Raw genomic sequence first — 17,363 nt, forward strand, 5'->3', positions numbered from 1 at the left:
TTCATGATCCTCTCCCTTTTCCTTACTCTTGCTTCTTTTTTTCTTTTTCTGATTAAAAATATTACACAAAAGAAAATAGTTAAACTTTAAGCTTTTTGTTATAAAGAGTTATTATATAAATATATATATATATATTAAATTTATTTGCAAAAAGTGTTATTTAAATTTCATTGAAATATTTAATAGCCATTAAAGTAATACAACATTCATGAAAAATGTCATCCTTTAGAAATTACTTTAGCTTGCAAAAAATAACTTAAGAGGGAATATTAAATTGAAGTAATTAATTTATAGTATATAATATATATTCAAGTGTAGCCGACCACTACACACTGAATAAGATGTAAAATAAAAATAAGATTTAATATATAGAAAGCAATTGAATCAAATATAATACTTTTCCAAATTAATTTAATTTCTTTCCACTTGTACATATCCTTAAAACAAATAGGCATTTGAAATCCGTTCTTAATATCTGTTTGTTATTCATATTACAACATCATAAGTCTCACATCATCAGATGAAATCGATAGGAGTACAGGATTGGACAGAGTGCACTTATAAAATGTAAGAAATATCGTTACACAAATGAAGGATCGAATCTCTAAATGACAAATAATTATCGTTGTTCCCAATCAAATTCATGCATCTTCGTCAGCCATACCGACAGCGTAGTGGCCGAAGTTTCTGCCCTGTAAATTTATCGAAAGAAATCAAAGGAAAAAAATAAGCATTGATATACAATCCACACAGCACGTTCTTTTGCAGAAGAAATTTATCATATTTCAAATTACGTTCAGCTGCCACATTATCATTTTAAGTACTTCCACGGGACAATAAAAGTGAACGTTCTCATATACGGTAAGAATGCTAACCTCAGATAATACCCGCTGCTTATTAAGTAATTGCGTCCTAGCCTTGTTCAAAACCGAATTTGGAGATTTAAACATTCTCTGCGGTTAAAGGGAATGGGGCAGGTTAGCGCATGAAAACAAGTGCGGTGGGGAGTGGGGGAACATACACGAAAAATCAAGATAATTGAGCACAATCACGAACAAACTTACCTTTTCACCACCAGACATTTTGTGTTCGCTGCTATTAAGATATTTTTTCTTCGGCGAAAAACCAAATACATCATGTAGGAACTCATTTTCCTGTTTGCCAAGGGAGAAGAGGGAAAAAAGGGTGTAAACATGAGCTCCAGATTACACAATAACCAGAAGCTTGCCAAAGAAAAAGGTTGAGAAAGTCTACCTGCATATGCTTAACGAATCCTCCTCCAAGAAAATGCTTGATAAAATTCAACTGCAAGAATTTGAATGTCAAAAATGCTACAAGAAAAGAGATTTCAAGAAGTATGGAAAGACAGGACACAAGAAATACCTGTATCATTTCAGACCATGATGATGTCTGCAGGGAATCACCCCCAATCTTCATTGAAATATCCGGGGAGTAACCATACTAGGATGACAAGGTAAGATCAGTACAGAATCCCCACCTTCATTAGCAAATCATCTATTGTTTTCAAATAACAACCATAGTAGTAACTAACATACCTCAAAAAAATCCAATATATCTCGGAACAAGTTCCTTTGACTATTAAGATCTTTCTTTGCAGAACCTTTTCCACCCGCCTCTATGGAAAGTTTTTTGCATTGATTCAACACCTTTCCTTTCAGTCCCTGTAAAAATATGTAGCTTTCGAGTGGTTTACTCCCTTCTTGCGTTGCATCACTTGCATTGTCTGACTGGGCAGAAAATTTATCTATAACTCCAATTTCAAAAATCAGAGCAAGTGCTTCACCAGCAGCAATTCGTACAGATCTGTCTTCCTTGTCTAGAAGACCAGATAAATAAGATATTGTACTGCATGAACAACAAAACAATAAGTTGGATCCCAGGAATGGTTACATAGAATGCAATTCTCCATGGATATTTTTTGTAACAACAAATAGATGAAAGATAAATCTAAAATATGAAATAGACTTCTTCATAAGTTAACATTACTTTATGCATAAAATAATTTATAGAGGACCTCTCATATAGTTTCTCCAAATTTTTGCAACTTACACATAAACTAATTTAACTTATGGAGAAGTTAATTTCATTTTGTTCTTCACATGTCTCTCTCCCATAAATCCTTCTACAAAAGTTCGTTCAAACAAACTCATAATACTATCTTTCTGGGACTCCAATTATACCCACATTATAACTACCTTGCTGAAAATAAGAAAAGGAAATACCTAAAAACAATTCATGAAAAAAGAGAGATAGAAAAAAAAATACCCAGGGTTTGAAAAATTTAAATGTCAAATTTTTAAGTTGTTACACCTTATAGACATCATGTGTCAAAATAAATAACTGCTTTATCTCAAAGTTTAAACCCAGGGTGGCTATATAAAATATTTAAACTCAACCGATAACCCCATTGTTCTTAATTGAAATATATTACGTTTTGTGCAGTCAATGTTGCCTTTCAATCTCGCAAAAATTGGGTGCAGGCTATTCCTCTTATATGGGCTCTCTTTTTCTTAATAACAAGCAACAAATGCGTCAAACAAGTTGGGGGTCTACGAAACAGTTAAGATCTGGTTATAAATAGAGGCACTGAGGGCAGTGGAGCAGTTCAGGGTAAAAACTGATGCAGACAAAATGGTGGCATCAGAAAAATGGTTAGTCATGCTATCTCCTGATTCTAGAAATGGCCTCTCTGAACACTAAAATTAGGTCTTTTTTGGGAGGGGACTAATTATAAAAATTCCAATCTCTAGAACAACGTTTTGCTTACAAAACCAATCAAAAAGCTGTTATTTCTCACTTTCTGTCACAACCCAACACCCTCATTTCTGATTATAATGTCTCTCAACACCTCCTTTATCTCTCAACTCGGCACTCTAGCAATTGATTTCTCCTCTTCAGTGACTGCTTTCTCTTTTCTGGTGACTAGTTTCTAACTTTCTCTACCTATTTTTTCTCTTTTTCAGCTGACAGACATGTTCCTCTGGCAACTGGTTTCTAATTTCTCAGGAAACTGGCTTCTTCCAGCAACAGGGTCTGTTAGAGATTGCTGCCACTTGTTATAAGTCATGTCAACATGTAGCAAGCTCACATTCGGCTCTCAGTGGTACTTGTATGTTTTTCCAGACATCTATGAATTTTTATAGTTGATTATGAATTAGTGAACATTAATTAATTTATTTTTTCATTTTGGAGAATTTATTTGTATATAGTATATGTTAATATATTAAATTATTAGATATCTTATCTTTATCTTCTGTTACTTTGTTATTATTCTTTATTTGTATTTTAGACTTAATCCATATTTTCTTTATTATAAATAAAGTTACTCAAGGGAGATTAATCTCATACATAATTTTTCAAATTTTGTCCCAGCTTTAGTTTCAACCGGTGACCACATGGTTCAATAGTATACACTACGTGAACTACACAAAAAAAAATAGAATACTCTGGGATGGGATATTAACACACTGGGTTAAATTGATTCCACATCATATATGCATTTAAATGATTTTGCCAACAGAAGCCTATTAGCATGTTACCTATATATGCATAGTGTAGAATTAAATAAAAATGGATGGAAAAGGACAGCATTCTTACTTTTGCCAATTTTTTTGAATTTAACTTCAAATTGCTTACTGTGGAGAGAAGAAAAGACCACGCAGACACCACATTAGCTATTAATGAAGCAGAAGGTTTGACAGCAACTACCTAAACACGGTAAAAAGATTGTCATTTTAGTTAATTTAACCCAACTACTATTAGAAATATGAGTCAATCTTAAAACGGGTGATTAGTGAATAAAACAAATTAGTATGTTTGAAACAGATACCTACATTGGAACCTAATTTGGGATTAATAACTCGCCACATTATGTCCATTGATCGTTCTGTTTCTTCTTGATCATTCCCTCCAATAAAGGTAATTATAGCCAAACACTCCAACAGCTATAAACATCATTAAGCAGATAAAATTAAGCATCATAGATAGAGAATCACAAGGAGAAGTCCGAATACAAGAATTTGAAATATTTCCAAACTCCTACTTACTGATGGTATCTTGGAAACATCTATCCTAGATGTGAGAGATTCATCCAAAGGACGAATGGATTCGTCAAATATTTCACGGGCATTATCACCACATCCAACAGTCAAGGCCAGACAACCTTAAAAATGAATGACATTAAATATTCAATTAAACGAAGTCAAAACTAAGCATGCTTAAGTTACTCAAATTCTTACCAATCGCGTGAGATGCCAAAGTTATCTCTTTAGCAGATGTCTTTTTAGATCCCTTTTTGATTGAAGAAAGGCATTGATGTAACAACGTAGCAAATCTGATTAGAGAAAGCACCTCGAGGTTATGACAATAATAACTTTATATTGAAAAATGAATATCCATGTGCTTATGTACAGATTGCGAAGTTAATTTATAAATAGAACCACCAACAAAACCTTAAAACAAAGGATCATCATTGGAACACATATATCTCATATTTTCAAAATATATGATCTTGCTTATTAAAGCACATTTATATAAATTATCTTTGTGTTTCTTTTGCAATAAAAACAAGAATTAAATTGCCATACTTTTTAACAATGTCAACCAATTAAAATCATCTATAAATGACTTATACGGGAGTTACTACTTTATAATTCAACAAGCTTACTGCGAAGTTGTGATTGGATGAAGAGTAAGTGCACTTGAATTAAATTCTAAAAACAATAACACAACAGCACACATTAAATTAAATAACCAACAAAACCTACTTCTTTTCCACAAACTGATGCTGCATGCTGCTATTGAAAGCGTCAATTATCGATTGAAAAGCTTTCTCTCTCGTGGAACCCCTTAATAAATCAACAAAAAAATGTTAAAAATTCCTCCAGTTCCATCCACAATATCAATTTATTTCGATATCGTTAAGCAAAGTACCTTTTCTCATCTAGTGCATCGAGAGCTTGGTCGAGCAAGGAATCTTGAACAAACTGCACATCTTCCGCTCCGGACACCGACATGAGATCAGAGCGAGCAGTTGACGACGAGGTCACGCTACTATCATCATCACTATCAAACATCGCAGCACTTTTACGTTGAGAATTACCTACACAGAGCACAAAAACAAATAATTAGTTGATTAATTAAAAAAATAGAAAATCAAATAGAGTCGGATCGATAAACACAGAAACCCTAGGAATTATGAGCTTACGCTTTCCCATGACAACGGTTTCTTTGGTTCGTTCGTTGGGTTACTAAGGTATGTGTGTTACAAAAAGGAATCGGAATTTGAGAAAGAAAGAGATGAACAAGTATCGAGTATGCGTAGCGCGGAAACAGAATCGAAAGGTATCGGAATTAGGAAAGAAAAGAACAACAGCGACGTCACTGGTTTTGAATCGGATGATGAACAAGCCATTAAAATTCTACGACAATCAGTTGGAATTCGAGAGCTTCTCTCAGAGAGAGGAATTGTTTCCGAATACGATTGGGTTTTCGTGTTTTATCTAAATAGGTAGATGGAACCCTAAAAAAATAAAACACGGCTTCTTTTCTTTGAACATAAACGAAACAGGGTTTTGATTATTAGGAAATACTAATTCTTATTTATTATTTATTATAAATTAATTGTGATGAGACGAAGGAATTATTCTAAACGGTGGGTGGTGTGAAATGTGAATATTCGGTAGGCGTACGGTTGCGTGGCGCGTTTTGAACCGTCAATGTTCGGGTTTTGCCCTTTGGGAGTTGGACACGTGGCTCTGATCTATTGAGTGGCGTGTAACACGTGACGTAACAAGGTTGTCTACCTGGATTGCCTTGCCGTTTCGTCCCTGATTTGATTTTGATGACGATGTGGCACATGCTTCCCCAGTTTCCACCAACTTTCTAGGAACAACGTTTCTGTAAGGAAACACCATTAGAAGGTTTTAAGAACATTGTGGAATATACTACAACGAAATTAAAAAGAAAAAACAAACTACTTATTTAATGGGGAAAAGTTGCTCATGTTTTTTTTTTTCTCACAACTTTAGTTATATTTTTGTCCGCATGTACTTGCTATATTAAAGTCGGGTTAATACTATTTTTCCTAAAAAGTATAATCAATTCAAATTACCAACACTAGTCACGATGAAATATTTTTACATTATTACAATTCTTAACTAATTTAATTCATTTTGTCTAAGTTGTTTTTAGTTCACATTTATAATTCTGAATGTGTTTCTCAGGCTTTTGCATTAAATTCAATCATAAATTTATAAAGATACTCGGTGCATTATACGTCAATAAACTACTTGAACATATGCATTTTTTCAGCACCATTTTAAGTATGACCTTTGTTTGAAAACATTCAAGACAATACTAATAATAATAATAATACTAATAATAATAATAATTATTATTATTATTATTATTATTATTATTATTATTATTATTATTATTAGTTGGCAAGGAATATTCTGTACAGTTGTAAATCTTTTATAGCTTCCTACGAGTCAAGTTCCAATAAGAAATCGTGTGACTTTAATATTTAAGTTGAAAAAAGGAAGTGTGTAAAATTAAGTAAGGTTGATTGTTTCTTCGGGCTTGTACAGGTTACTTGTACCACTCTCTACCATCGCCAGGACGTGATAGATAAACAGCTAGAGTTTTTAAAATTAATAATTCTTCAAATAAGAGATCAACATATTCAAATATAAACAAAAATAAACAGATGTGGTTTAGTAGGTAAGGTCGAGAATCATATTTTCACAATTTGATTTTGTCTATTGTCTTTCTTTTCTTCGAGTTTCTCTACTTTCTTTCTACAAGGTTTAAATCTAAGGGTTTAGGGTTTAGGGTTTAGGGTTTAAGGTTTAGGGTTTAGGGATAAATACTTGTTAAAGACACTTCAATACTCAAGTTAGTTATTAATTACCGATCGATAATTAAGTTTTAACTATCTAACGAATGTAATCACTTACCTTCTTACTTCATCTTTGTATTTATAGGTTTCGTAGAAGGTCTTTGAATAGGACTGTCCCAATTGTAGTCCAATATCGTCTAATCATGTTTTTACTTTGTTAATCTATAGATAAGATATTTAGACAAAATGGTCACATAGTCGAATATATTGACAGTTTAATCTATTTAGTTGTGATTTTTTCTGAAATTAATTTTTTATATAATTGATCGATCAGCTATACAGTACAAAATGTATTTAGGATTTTCAAAACAAGTATTTATTGTTGATAAGAAAAATCATGAAGTAGAAGATTTTTTTTAAAAAAAATTTACAAGTAACTCTTAATTATGCATCTATTAACATTTTTGTTTTGGATCAGATTTGTTTGTTTTTGAGGGAACGTGGTTACCTTTTATTCCTGCAAGAACATCAAACAATTGACAGCATGCTTTCAAAGAATGGGCCTCCTTGATAAATGGGCGCCCTATTGGGACGTTATTGGGCTTTCCCAAAATATTCTGCTTGATAGAATTTTGGAGCAAATAAAAAGTTAAAGCTCTGGTAGTCCGGTGGAGCAGAAATACTTGCGTAGGTGATCTTAACTTATAGAACATGTATTTTTTGTGTGAGTGAAGAAAAGATAGTGATTATTATTATAGTGGTATAAGAAATAAGATGATGTGTTGGTTAAAAGAATAAAAAAGAAATGGAAGTGGCGGTAGAAAAGATGGAAAAAGGTGAAGAGATGGCATGTGAGGAGAGTGGGCGGAGAAGGGGAAGAGATAGGGACAGTCAAAGCATTGGGATTTGGGAATAGCAAACTCCTACAGTGTGAAATACAAGGTAAGATGACACAGGAAGTTTTGTTGAAAGAAATGGCATGGGAGTTAGTGGGTGTGGGGTATAACCTTCCCTTTCTCTGTCAGATTATTTATAACCCACACTCCACACTCCACACTCCCCGTCTCCCTCGCACCCCGAAACACATTATACGTACACATCATTCAGTTTTTTGGGTCATTTACCCCTGCCTGCCAGCTCTTTCCACCTTCATTTCTACATCCCACATTCACCAACCTCTATTATTTTTCTTTCATCTTCTACCTACTTCTTTTTCAAAACACCCCACCTTTCACCCTTCTTCTCTATCTATCCATCTATAATCTACAAATGCCTACAACTTCAACTTATTAAATACACCATGCTTTTTCACGATACTACGTACCTCTGTAATCTACAAAGTCATACAAATTATAAAGTCATTGCTCACTTACTGCATGCTTTCTCAATCTCACATAATAATATGCTGCATCAATGCTGTGTCTTCATTTCTTCTTCTTTTTTCGTACAAAGCAGTGTCATTGACCACACAATGAGCGTAAACTAATTAATGTGTATTTTCTGCAGTGTGACAGATTTATTATGTGACGCAGCTTTCATCAGGATAGTAGCTCCAAATTGAGTTGTTTTTGTGGGCTTTCGATCGTCTTTTTCAGCAGGCTGATAGATATACCTGAATATCCGCTCCGATTCCAACCATGCTTCTGCAAGATAATCCTAATAAAAACAGAACGATTCTTTTATTGCACGTACCTATTGGAATAAAACATGTCCAAGACTGCCACAGATTTAGTCACTTCATAAAAAATGTTTTTTTTTTTAATTTATTCCAGCGGTGTGATATTCTGCCCTCATCGTCAACTAGATAACATGCTACGCAATAAGCCTTTAATTCTGCTATTGCTTAATTTATATCATTATAATATTATATAAATAGGATTTTTTTTTCTTGTCTATTCTAAATTGATGGCATTCATTAACGGTAACAAAATTTGACCAAATACAAGATGACACGATTAGGGACATAAAAAGTAGTTTTAATCATAGGAGAACACTTTAAATTAAGCACATAAAAGATGACCATTTTTTATATAAGAAAAAATGGTGTCCCGTTCGAAAACCTTAAATGAGTTGCTCTCGTATTGTAGTTACGCGACTTAATCACGATTCTTCAGATCTCAATTTTGACTATATAAATCAATAAAAAATTAAATACCCAAAAAGAACAAGTATGCAGACAAGTATTCAATACATACTAATATAAGTAGTAGATACTTAAAATCAAGCAAGGAGCGAATAGTCTTTGTGAGATTAGTTTTTAACAACTTAATAAATTCAAATTCAAGTTTTCTTGAAAGAGTTGAGTGATCATATTTAAAAAAAAAATGAGTACAAATAGGTCTACGTCGACATCGAGAAATTTGTACCAAAAATCGGACCTAAAAGTGTTCAATTAAAATGAGAGAGATAAAAATGGCACAAGGAGACAATATATCATTAATTAGTAATTTGTGTAAAAAAATTGTTCAGGTAGGACAGTGGCAGATGTCTACTTACGTATTACAACATTCTACAGAACAATGGAAACATGATAATGTACATATATAGCAAAACCTGTCCAAAAATATGTATCTAGATCTATGGGCAGGTGACCATCATTAAGGATTTTAATTATTCTTGTTGAGTATTGAATAAAAACGTACTATGTGGACTTTTTAGACTTTCCCTTATAAATAACCATTCTTCATCTAATATACATATGGAGAACAAATACAACTTAAAGAATTAAAACTTCCGTGAATTGGCAAAATGTAATGTAAACAAAACAGTTTAAACTTTAGACGTATTCAAAGAGTGAAGAAACATTAATTACGTACTGAGGAGAATGAAAGCACTGTAATTTTTATGAATGAAAAGGTAAATTTAAAAAAGGGTTAGGGAATAAAGTACCTATAAAAACACACACTATACGACAATAATGCCAAGTTATTATTCATAATGCAGTGCGTGACATATAATATAACTTAACTGTCTGTCCCCTTCTCTGCTCTTTCAAGCTATTCTTTTATTTTCATAAGTTTCTTCACACCCATCACTTGCTTTTGTTAAGTAGTCTTCACTTCAACATAAATTCTTGTAGTCCAATATTCGACACTGTCTACGTTCATTGTTGACTAAAGAGGAAATTATTCCACCTGTGAGAGATTTGTCAACAACTGTAAGTTAATATCATAGCACTATTTCACCTCTTATTTTATATCGACTAAAGATAAGACAAATTTATAGTATATAAGTGGATGTATAACTCATTTTACAGACCGATTTTGTGATATTGAATTTGGATTAAAGTCTACTTTTTAACATGGTATCATAGTCAGGTTAGAACCTATCATAGTAAGATTTATGTAAACATATTGTTCCAACGTTTGCTAGTGATGAATCCACGTTGAGCGGAAGGTATCCGCAAAGAGTATCTGTGTGTTTTTTTCTTCTTCGTAGAAGAAAATGGTAAGGCTTGAGTTGGCAAAGAGAGAGGTTGAATTAATGTAAAAGTAATTATTGTGGCACGCATATAGATATATGCCTCCATTTTGGACTTATCTAGTTTTTCCAGCTGTGAATTTGAAAAAAGAAGAAAGAGGACGTTAAATGTTGCAGATAGACTTTATTGTCATTAACTGCAAAAAAAGGTTATGATGTATAGCTGGGTATGTTTGAAAAAAAAATAATAATAAAAAGGCATAGTTTGAATTTATCGTTTTCTTTGCAGTGCTTCCGGGGTGGGAACAAAATGCATGTGGATGTTGATAATATGGGTTTTTGTGGGAAAGAGACGAAGAAGATAGCAACATTACATAGCATGAGTACGTTTTGTGCAGAGGGGAAGACTTGCATAATTAAGTTTTGTAGTTAAGTGAACAATGCCCCACCCATGGACCATTCCCCCTCCTACTTCTTACCACTTAATTATCCTCCTAAACTATGTCCAAACCATTCATTTAACACTTAACTTTATATTAACCATGTTTTCAACATATATTAACTATGTCAATTAATCTTTATTAGGACCCTTTGGGTGGGTGCAAATGCATATGTATGCATTTATTTATAAGCTTTCTTGAACACCAACCAAATTAAATAAAATAACCATAATTTGAAAACATCTTTTTAACAATATTTTAATATTATTTACGTGTCATTCTTAGTCCAAAATTACTACACAATCAATAATAATTATTATAAATATCAACATAAACCAATCACGAAATGATTCGTAAATGATGTTAAAATGTTGTCTAAAAAATATTTGAAAGTAATTATCCAATTAAATATGAAATATTTTGGTGATGCCACCTCGAACTTTGCAGATAAACATGGATGATAACATGGACACGTGTTAAATTCATAATCCCAATATTCGTCAACGTGGTTCATTGCAGTAGCATTTTAACACGAAACTAGAGAAATAATTTCAAACACGCTTTAACTAAAGAAATTGTTAGGAAGTTTTGGAGTGGGATTAATCTTTATTTAGTAATAAACTAAAACGTTCTCTTTATAACCATTTTTCTGTAAACTTTAATTCTCCTTTTACTAAGCAAAAAACTATATTGGCTGCATGCTTTCGGGTTTTGTAAGATTTTTTTTTTTTAGATTATTCATAATTTTTTGTAATTTTAATCTTTATTGTTAGTTGTAATTAGCTTAACACTAAAGTTAAAATTTACCAAGACGATGTAATAAAAGTTTTCGATTAAGCATTTTTTAAAACATGTTTTTTATTATTTATAGACTTAAAAAATAATTACTTTAGAATATAAAAATAATGTAATTTTTTTAAACGAATAAAGACAACAGAGTTAATAAATATTAAGTTTAATCGTTTTAATTTACCGTAAAATTTAAATAGTTAAGACATATAAATATCTAAGCTATTTTGTTTTTAATAATATCAAATTTTAAAATTAAAAATATAGTTAAATTTACGACAAATTTAAAACCTAATTACGTTTAAAATTTATATGCATGTTAGTATTAAATAATTTTTTAAAAGAACTTAAATTATTAGTAAAACTTAATTTGTAGGAAGTTTATTTATCCATCTGTAAGAGGTTCTTTAAATTGTTTTTTAACTGTTTTCTTTATCAGCACTTTTAATGATTTTCGAAGATTTGAAGTCAATAAAAGTCAAAATATTATGATTTAAAGAGATATGATAAAATAAAAACAACCTATGAGATTAAAGGTGATAAACATAGATTAATTATATGGATAAAGAATGAAAAGTTTCAATCTTTAGGAGTAGTTTTAAAAATTAATATATTGTGTTTAAATAACTATATTAATCAATTTCATTAATTTATTAATTGAATAGTTTTATAAAATTAATCAACTCAACTCTATTTTGTAATTAATTCATCTAACAATACGTTTATATTGATGGAAAATTGGTAGAACAGATTATGAAGAGAAGGGAAAAACTCAATTTTTAGTTCTTCATTTATTTTGTGTAACAAGACAAAGGAAAGAAGAGAAGCAATAAATGGAGTCAACTCTAATTTCATGAGTTCTCCAATTAGACAAGACAAAGAAGAAAATTATGTGTTTTTAATATTTTAGCAAAAATTAAATTCCAACGTTTACTAAAAAGTAGTCAATAGTTAAGAAAACATTATAAAACTTATCGATTATAAATCTAATAACATATGATTTATATGCCCAAAAATCTATATTATAAATTTAAAAATGTTTTTTATTAAATAAAAAATTCAATCAAACAAAATAAATATTTTTTTTACAAGGCAAAAAAAAAACTAAATTACAAGTACAATATATATTAGAAATGTGCTAAAATAGTTAAACATGAATTTACTAATTAAAAAATCTATTCATAATCTAAAATCATCATTGAAATGTAGTGTTATGTGTTAATATAACTTAATATTTCTTATATTTAAAACCAACATTAAAATCCAGCACATGACAATTCGATGGCGTATAAGGAAAAAATTCAGAGTAGAAAATAAAGTAAGATGAAAAAAAATCACGTGATCACTGAATTTTATCATTTTATACTATTTATTTTACCATTGTTATTTGAGAGTTTATAAAATAAAATAAGAAGTTAAAGAAGCGATTTGTCCCATTAGATTTATTTTTGGAGTAAATACATTTTTCTTTCAAAAACATATTTTTTATTTTGTTTAATGTTTGAGTTTAATATTTATTTAGTAAGTTTAAAAAGTGAGTATGTAAACTAATTTAGCTTTTGGTTCATTTTCTTTTTGTGTGTGTGTGTGTTATTTTATATTTTGGTGTTTTTCTATGGCTCCTCAATTATTGATTGAGTAGAAGTTACTTTTAAGAAAAGTTATCTATTGTAATTTAGTATGCTTGAGTTAAATGTGAAATTAGATAATTAAGTTATGCATGTATAAAACTAAGAAGTTAATGATAATTTTGTGAATAACTATGTAATATTGGATAACTATAGTTGGTTTGACTAAAAAATAGTGTTTGTTGAATAAAAAAAGTCAAATTTTAATCAAGTTTGATATACAATTGTTAGATTTAATATTAATGAAGTGCACTTTTAATAAATTGAATAACATTTAGAATTTTGAATGATCATGGTTAAAATGATCAAATGATTGCAACATCTAAATACCTGTAATTGAGTGCTTTGAATCTTATTTGAACGTTGAAATAAATAGAATAATTTTTTTTAAAAAAAAAATTTAAAAATGCTCTGAATTGTTAAAAAGAACTATATTTTACTATATTTTTGCGGAAATAATATATTATAACTCAAACATAATAAAACAAAAAGTTCGATATTTTTTTTTCTCGTTAAGCAAGAATAAGGAAAGAAAATAACAATTATTTTAATTATTTAAATACAAGTAAGGTTGACTTAATATTTTTTAAAAGTTAATTCATTGTTTATTTCAATTATTCAATATATGTATATGTATATATATTACATGTGCCTATATTAAGTTAAATGGCACGTTACAATAAATGACTATTTCTTTTTAAAATAATATTTTATTTTTCTTTTAAAAAAAGAGTTGACAAGGAGACTTTAGAATGATTTTATCCGCTAAAAAAACGCCATAAATCGACAATTATATAAACAGAAACAAAATGTTATTTACCGGAAATTAAAAAACAGTTAAAAAACAGTAAACGTAAAGATTCAAACAGCTATGAATTACACTGTCATCTTTCAAGAGTGTCGCATGAATCATTTATGCTTATCCATGCCATTTTTTTCTGAGGATTAGGTTTAGTTTCTCTCTCCCGCGCTCCCCTTAAAAAAAGAGAATATTCAATCTATCTTTCTTATTAAATAAATAACTTTTTATTTGTATTTCGTTATTTGTTTTCCATATTCTCTGACAAACACATGGTTGTTCTTAAGATTATGTGTGTATATATATTAAAAATATGGGTGAATGATAAAGTACATGATGGATTTATTGTACGAAAATCGGCACTTATGAATGGTGTATGCCATTGATGGATATGCTGGAACATCGGAACTTCTGATCACTGAACAAGTTTTTTCAATTTTTTTTTGTTGAAAGAGAAATGGCCATGTTTGACCGGTCAAACTATTACCCTAAGGATTGTTTCTTCTTCCGGACCCTCCGTCATGCTTTCTATTAAAAGCCCGGCCCGCTTCTTAGACCTCAGGTTTAGGGCAGGGCCCACTCAGGGTTCAAGCAACCCGACCCGACCCGGACACAGGCCCTGTGGGTTTTTGCTCACCACGCGCTGCGGAAGCGCAAGTGAGTCGACAGTGGCACTCAAAACGCAAAGACTTTATGGGTCAAACTGAAATCAAAACCTCATCATCCTCAACACTCACCCAACCCAACATCACACCTTGAACACCGAAACATAACAACAACAACAACGACACGGTCATTCACTCACTCTATCACTCCCTCGGAACTAAAATCTCGCCTTTCTTACTAAGCCTCATTGCCCAAGACAACATAATCAATGTTCCCAAACTGTAACCGCTACAACAGCTCTAAGATTTCCACCTAAATCATAGCCTCATCTTTCGTCCTTAATTCTAAACTCTTTGGTGAAGTGGCTTAATTACTCAATCATATATCATATAAAACATTTCAGAGACGACTTTTTCTGCATTGTTGTTCAATTGGGTCGTCGAATCTCTTTTCAGAAAACTCTTTTTCCCCCAAATGGATGATCTTTCGTCCAGCCTTCTGTGCCAAGAAAACGATACGTGTTTGGAAGAAGGAGGTGATGAATTAGAATGCCAATTGGTTGGATCACGGCATGATTGTGGGGTTTCGGAGGATGAGTATGTGGGGATTTTGGTTGAGAGAGAGATCGTTCTTGGGTTCAGAAGGGACGAAAGTTTGGTGTTTGGGGACTGGATGAAGCGTGCACGCTTGGAGGCAATCAATTGGATTCTCAAAGTTAGTCCAACGACCCATTTTACTTGTACTTTCCATTGAGCTTCATTAATGAAACTGCATTAGGAAACTCGATCTTGATTTTCTTTTGTTTGTTCCTTTTTAATTTTGTTGTTCATTAGACAAGAGCAACATTGGGTTTTCGCTTCGAAACGGCTTATTTGTCAGTCACATACTTCGATCGATTTCTTTCTAGACGGTCCATTGATGTATGTAAGCTAAAACGTTATGTTACTCTTCCAATTAATGACAGCATTCAATCTTTTATCGCTCTTCTTCATTGATCTTAATTATTCCTTACTTACCCTTTTGGTCGAATGCTTCATTTTTGTGCAGAGTGAAAAGTGGTGGGCAATTCGGTTGCTTTCAATTGCATGTCTCTCTTTGGCTGCAAAGATGGAGGAGTGCAATGTGCCAGAGCTATCAGAGTTCAAATCGGAAGACTATTCCTTTGAGGGAAAAGTGATTCAGAAAATGGAGCTCTTGGTGCTCACCACATTGGAGTGGGAAATGGGTATCATCACTCCCTTTGATTTTCTTTCCTATTTCATCACAAAGTTCTGTAAAGAATCTCCACCAAGTCCTACTTTTTCCAAGACCATGCAACTCATCTTTACCACTATGAAAGGTGAATCACGAGCACCGGCCTTTCCTTTCTATCTTATGGCTTTTAAGTTAACTTTTTGACAAAAACATTCAATGAGTCACATTCCATAGGCATTTAGCAGATATCTGTTCTCTTGTGCAGAGGTAAATTTAATGGATCAAAAACCATCAGTTATTGCAGCGGCTGCTACATTAGTGGCAATGGATCAAAAAATGACGATGGAGGAGGTGGAGTTGAAGATGAGTTCAATTCCTCAACATAGGCTTCTAGAACCTGTAAGTTTTGTGTTGTTTTTTAAAACTAAAACATAAACATATAAGCTAATGGATACTCCGAATTAATTTATGCCCCTTTTGGTTTGTTTTCTTCGCAGAAAGATGTATTGGAGTACTACAATCTAATTCAAAGATTACAGGAGGAGGAGACCAAAAGGGACACGCACACGCCAATCGACGTGACTGACAGCTCCAGAGTTACTTCTTCCGCAGCAATGGCAAAGAGAAGAAGACTCACATTCAGTGATGAAGGAAGTAGTCATGGGAAGAAGGGACAGGGCTAGAAAAATCCAAATTTTTTCAATATTTTTTAAGGTCTAATTATTTAATTGTGAAGATTATGTTTTGGCATTCTTGATTAGTTCTAGCATTAATCTCACCCAGAGATAGAGGGGGTGAAAGTTAAACCCACATGTGAAAGGTATTGATTGTTGGTGCAAGAAAAGTTTTTTAGTATTGATTTGGTGTCTTCCTGAGTAACCAGCAAGGCAAAGAAGAAAAAGGAGGAAGCAAGAATAAAAATTCAGGGTTTGGGATACATATTTTAGTTGAAGTGTTCAAATCAAATCACCAGGTAAACACAAAAGGCCAGATGCTGATCTAGAAAGCTGCAGAATCAGAAGCAGCCAGTTAGGACTTAGGACATTGTTTGTCCTCTTTTACCCTTATAATTTATTGTGATTTTTCTCCATTCTTACTGTTATTATCATTTTTTCTTTTTTTTTTTGTTTCGGTTAATCATTTTAACCTTCATTGCTTCTTCATAGCGGATTTTGTTTTGTCATAATATCTCTTGCAACCTAAGTTTTGATGGATGCTTGGGATGCTTGGTAGTGTCTTGAAAAAGGGTGAAAGCGGGAAGGGAAAACTGTGTTGGTTTGTTTGGGTGCATGGTCTATGTTGCATAATGGCCATCATAAAAGTTTTGTAAGGATGAATGTGATTGGATTTGTTTGAATGTCTGACTGCTTTTAAGGCGGGACCTACCCTTTTGCCTGCAAATTTTTACATGGCTTCGTTGTGTTCATGGGTCATCAAACCTCAGTTAGTGTTTGTGGAATCAAAAAGATTTCTATGTTCATTATGCTTTGAATGCAGCAACGGACTTTTGTACCCTCCCAGGATTACTCTAACAAACATTCTAACTTGCTGTACTCTTGTTTACACGACATCATTTACAGAGTGTAAAAGAAAAGATAAATGCTGAAACGAAACAAATTGGTGCC

General features: G+C 32.0%; 2 protein-coding genes across 3 annotated transcripts; one reads left to right on the top strand and one right to left on the bottom strand.

Annotated features, from left to right (window-relative positions):
* Window positions 1–379: 379 nt before the first annotated feature.
* LOC124848686 (uncharacterized) lies at window positions 380–5,589 on the bottom strand. The gene is given in 14 exon segments (XM_088099721.1): window positions 380–692; window positions 876–953; window positions 1,065–1,154; window positions 1,255–1,305; window positions 1,384–1,461; window positions 1,557–1,866; window positions 3,619–3,632; window positions 3,634–3,725; window positions 3,851–3,965; window positions 4,068–4,183; window positions 4,260–4,354; window positions 4,788–4,868; window positions 4,954–5,122; window positions 5,228–5,589. Coding segments are annotated over 14 exon segments (1,350 nt in total). The 5' UTR covers window positions 5,238–5,589; the 3' UTR covers window positions 380–641.
* Window positions 5,590–14,636: 9,047 nt separating this feature from the next.
* LOC124830518 (cyclin-D5-1) lies at window positions 14,637–16,828 on the top strand. Of its 2 annotated transcripts, XM_047304269.2 has the most exons (5): window positions 14,638–15,258; window positions 15,378–15,464; window positions 15,592–15,883; window positions 16,004–16,137; window positions 16,236–16,828. In XM_047304269.2, exons 1-5 carry the CDS (start codon window positions 15,019–15,021, stop codon window positions 16,419–16,421), a joined length of 939 nt encoding a protein of 312 aa, XP_047160225.1. In that variant the 5' UTR covers window positions 14,638–15,018; the 3' UTR covers window positions 16,422–16,828. The 2 variants fall into 2 exon arrangements, with proteins under 2 accessions (XP_047160234.1, XP_047160225.1); XM_047304278.2 differs by lacking the exon at window positions 15,378–15,464 and having other exon boundaries at window positions 14,637–15,258.
* The last annotated feature ends 535 nt before the right edge of the window (window positions 16,829–17,363 follow it).

The sequence above is a fragment of the Vigna umbellata genome, chromosome 9 (assembly GCF_029865625.1).
Source record: "Vigna umbellata cultivar VRB3 chromosome 9, Vumbellata_1.0, whole genome shotgun sequence".
Lineage (NCBI taxonomy): Eukaryota > Viridiplantae > Streptophyta > Magnoliopsida > Fabales > Fabaceae > Vigna > Vigna umbellata.

What these genes read in the sequence shown, in the direction of transcription:
- LOC124830518 (XM_047304269.2), top strand. Translation starts at nt 15,019, where the DNA reads ATGGATGATCTTTCGTCCAGCCTTCTGTGCCAAGAAAACGATACGTGT. An exon ending in CAATCAATTGGATTCTCAAA is followed by an intron (nt 15,259 to 15,377) that starts GTTAGTCCAACG and finishes GTTGTTCATTAG; the next exon opens with ACAAGAGCAACATTGGGTTT. An exon ending in TTTCTAGACGGTCCATTGAT is followed by an intron (nt 15,465 to 15,591) that starts GTATGTAAGCTA and finishes ATTTTTGTGCAG; the next exon opens with AGTGAAAAGTGGTGGGCAAT.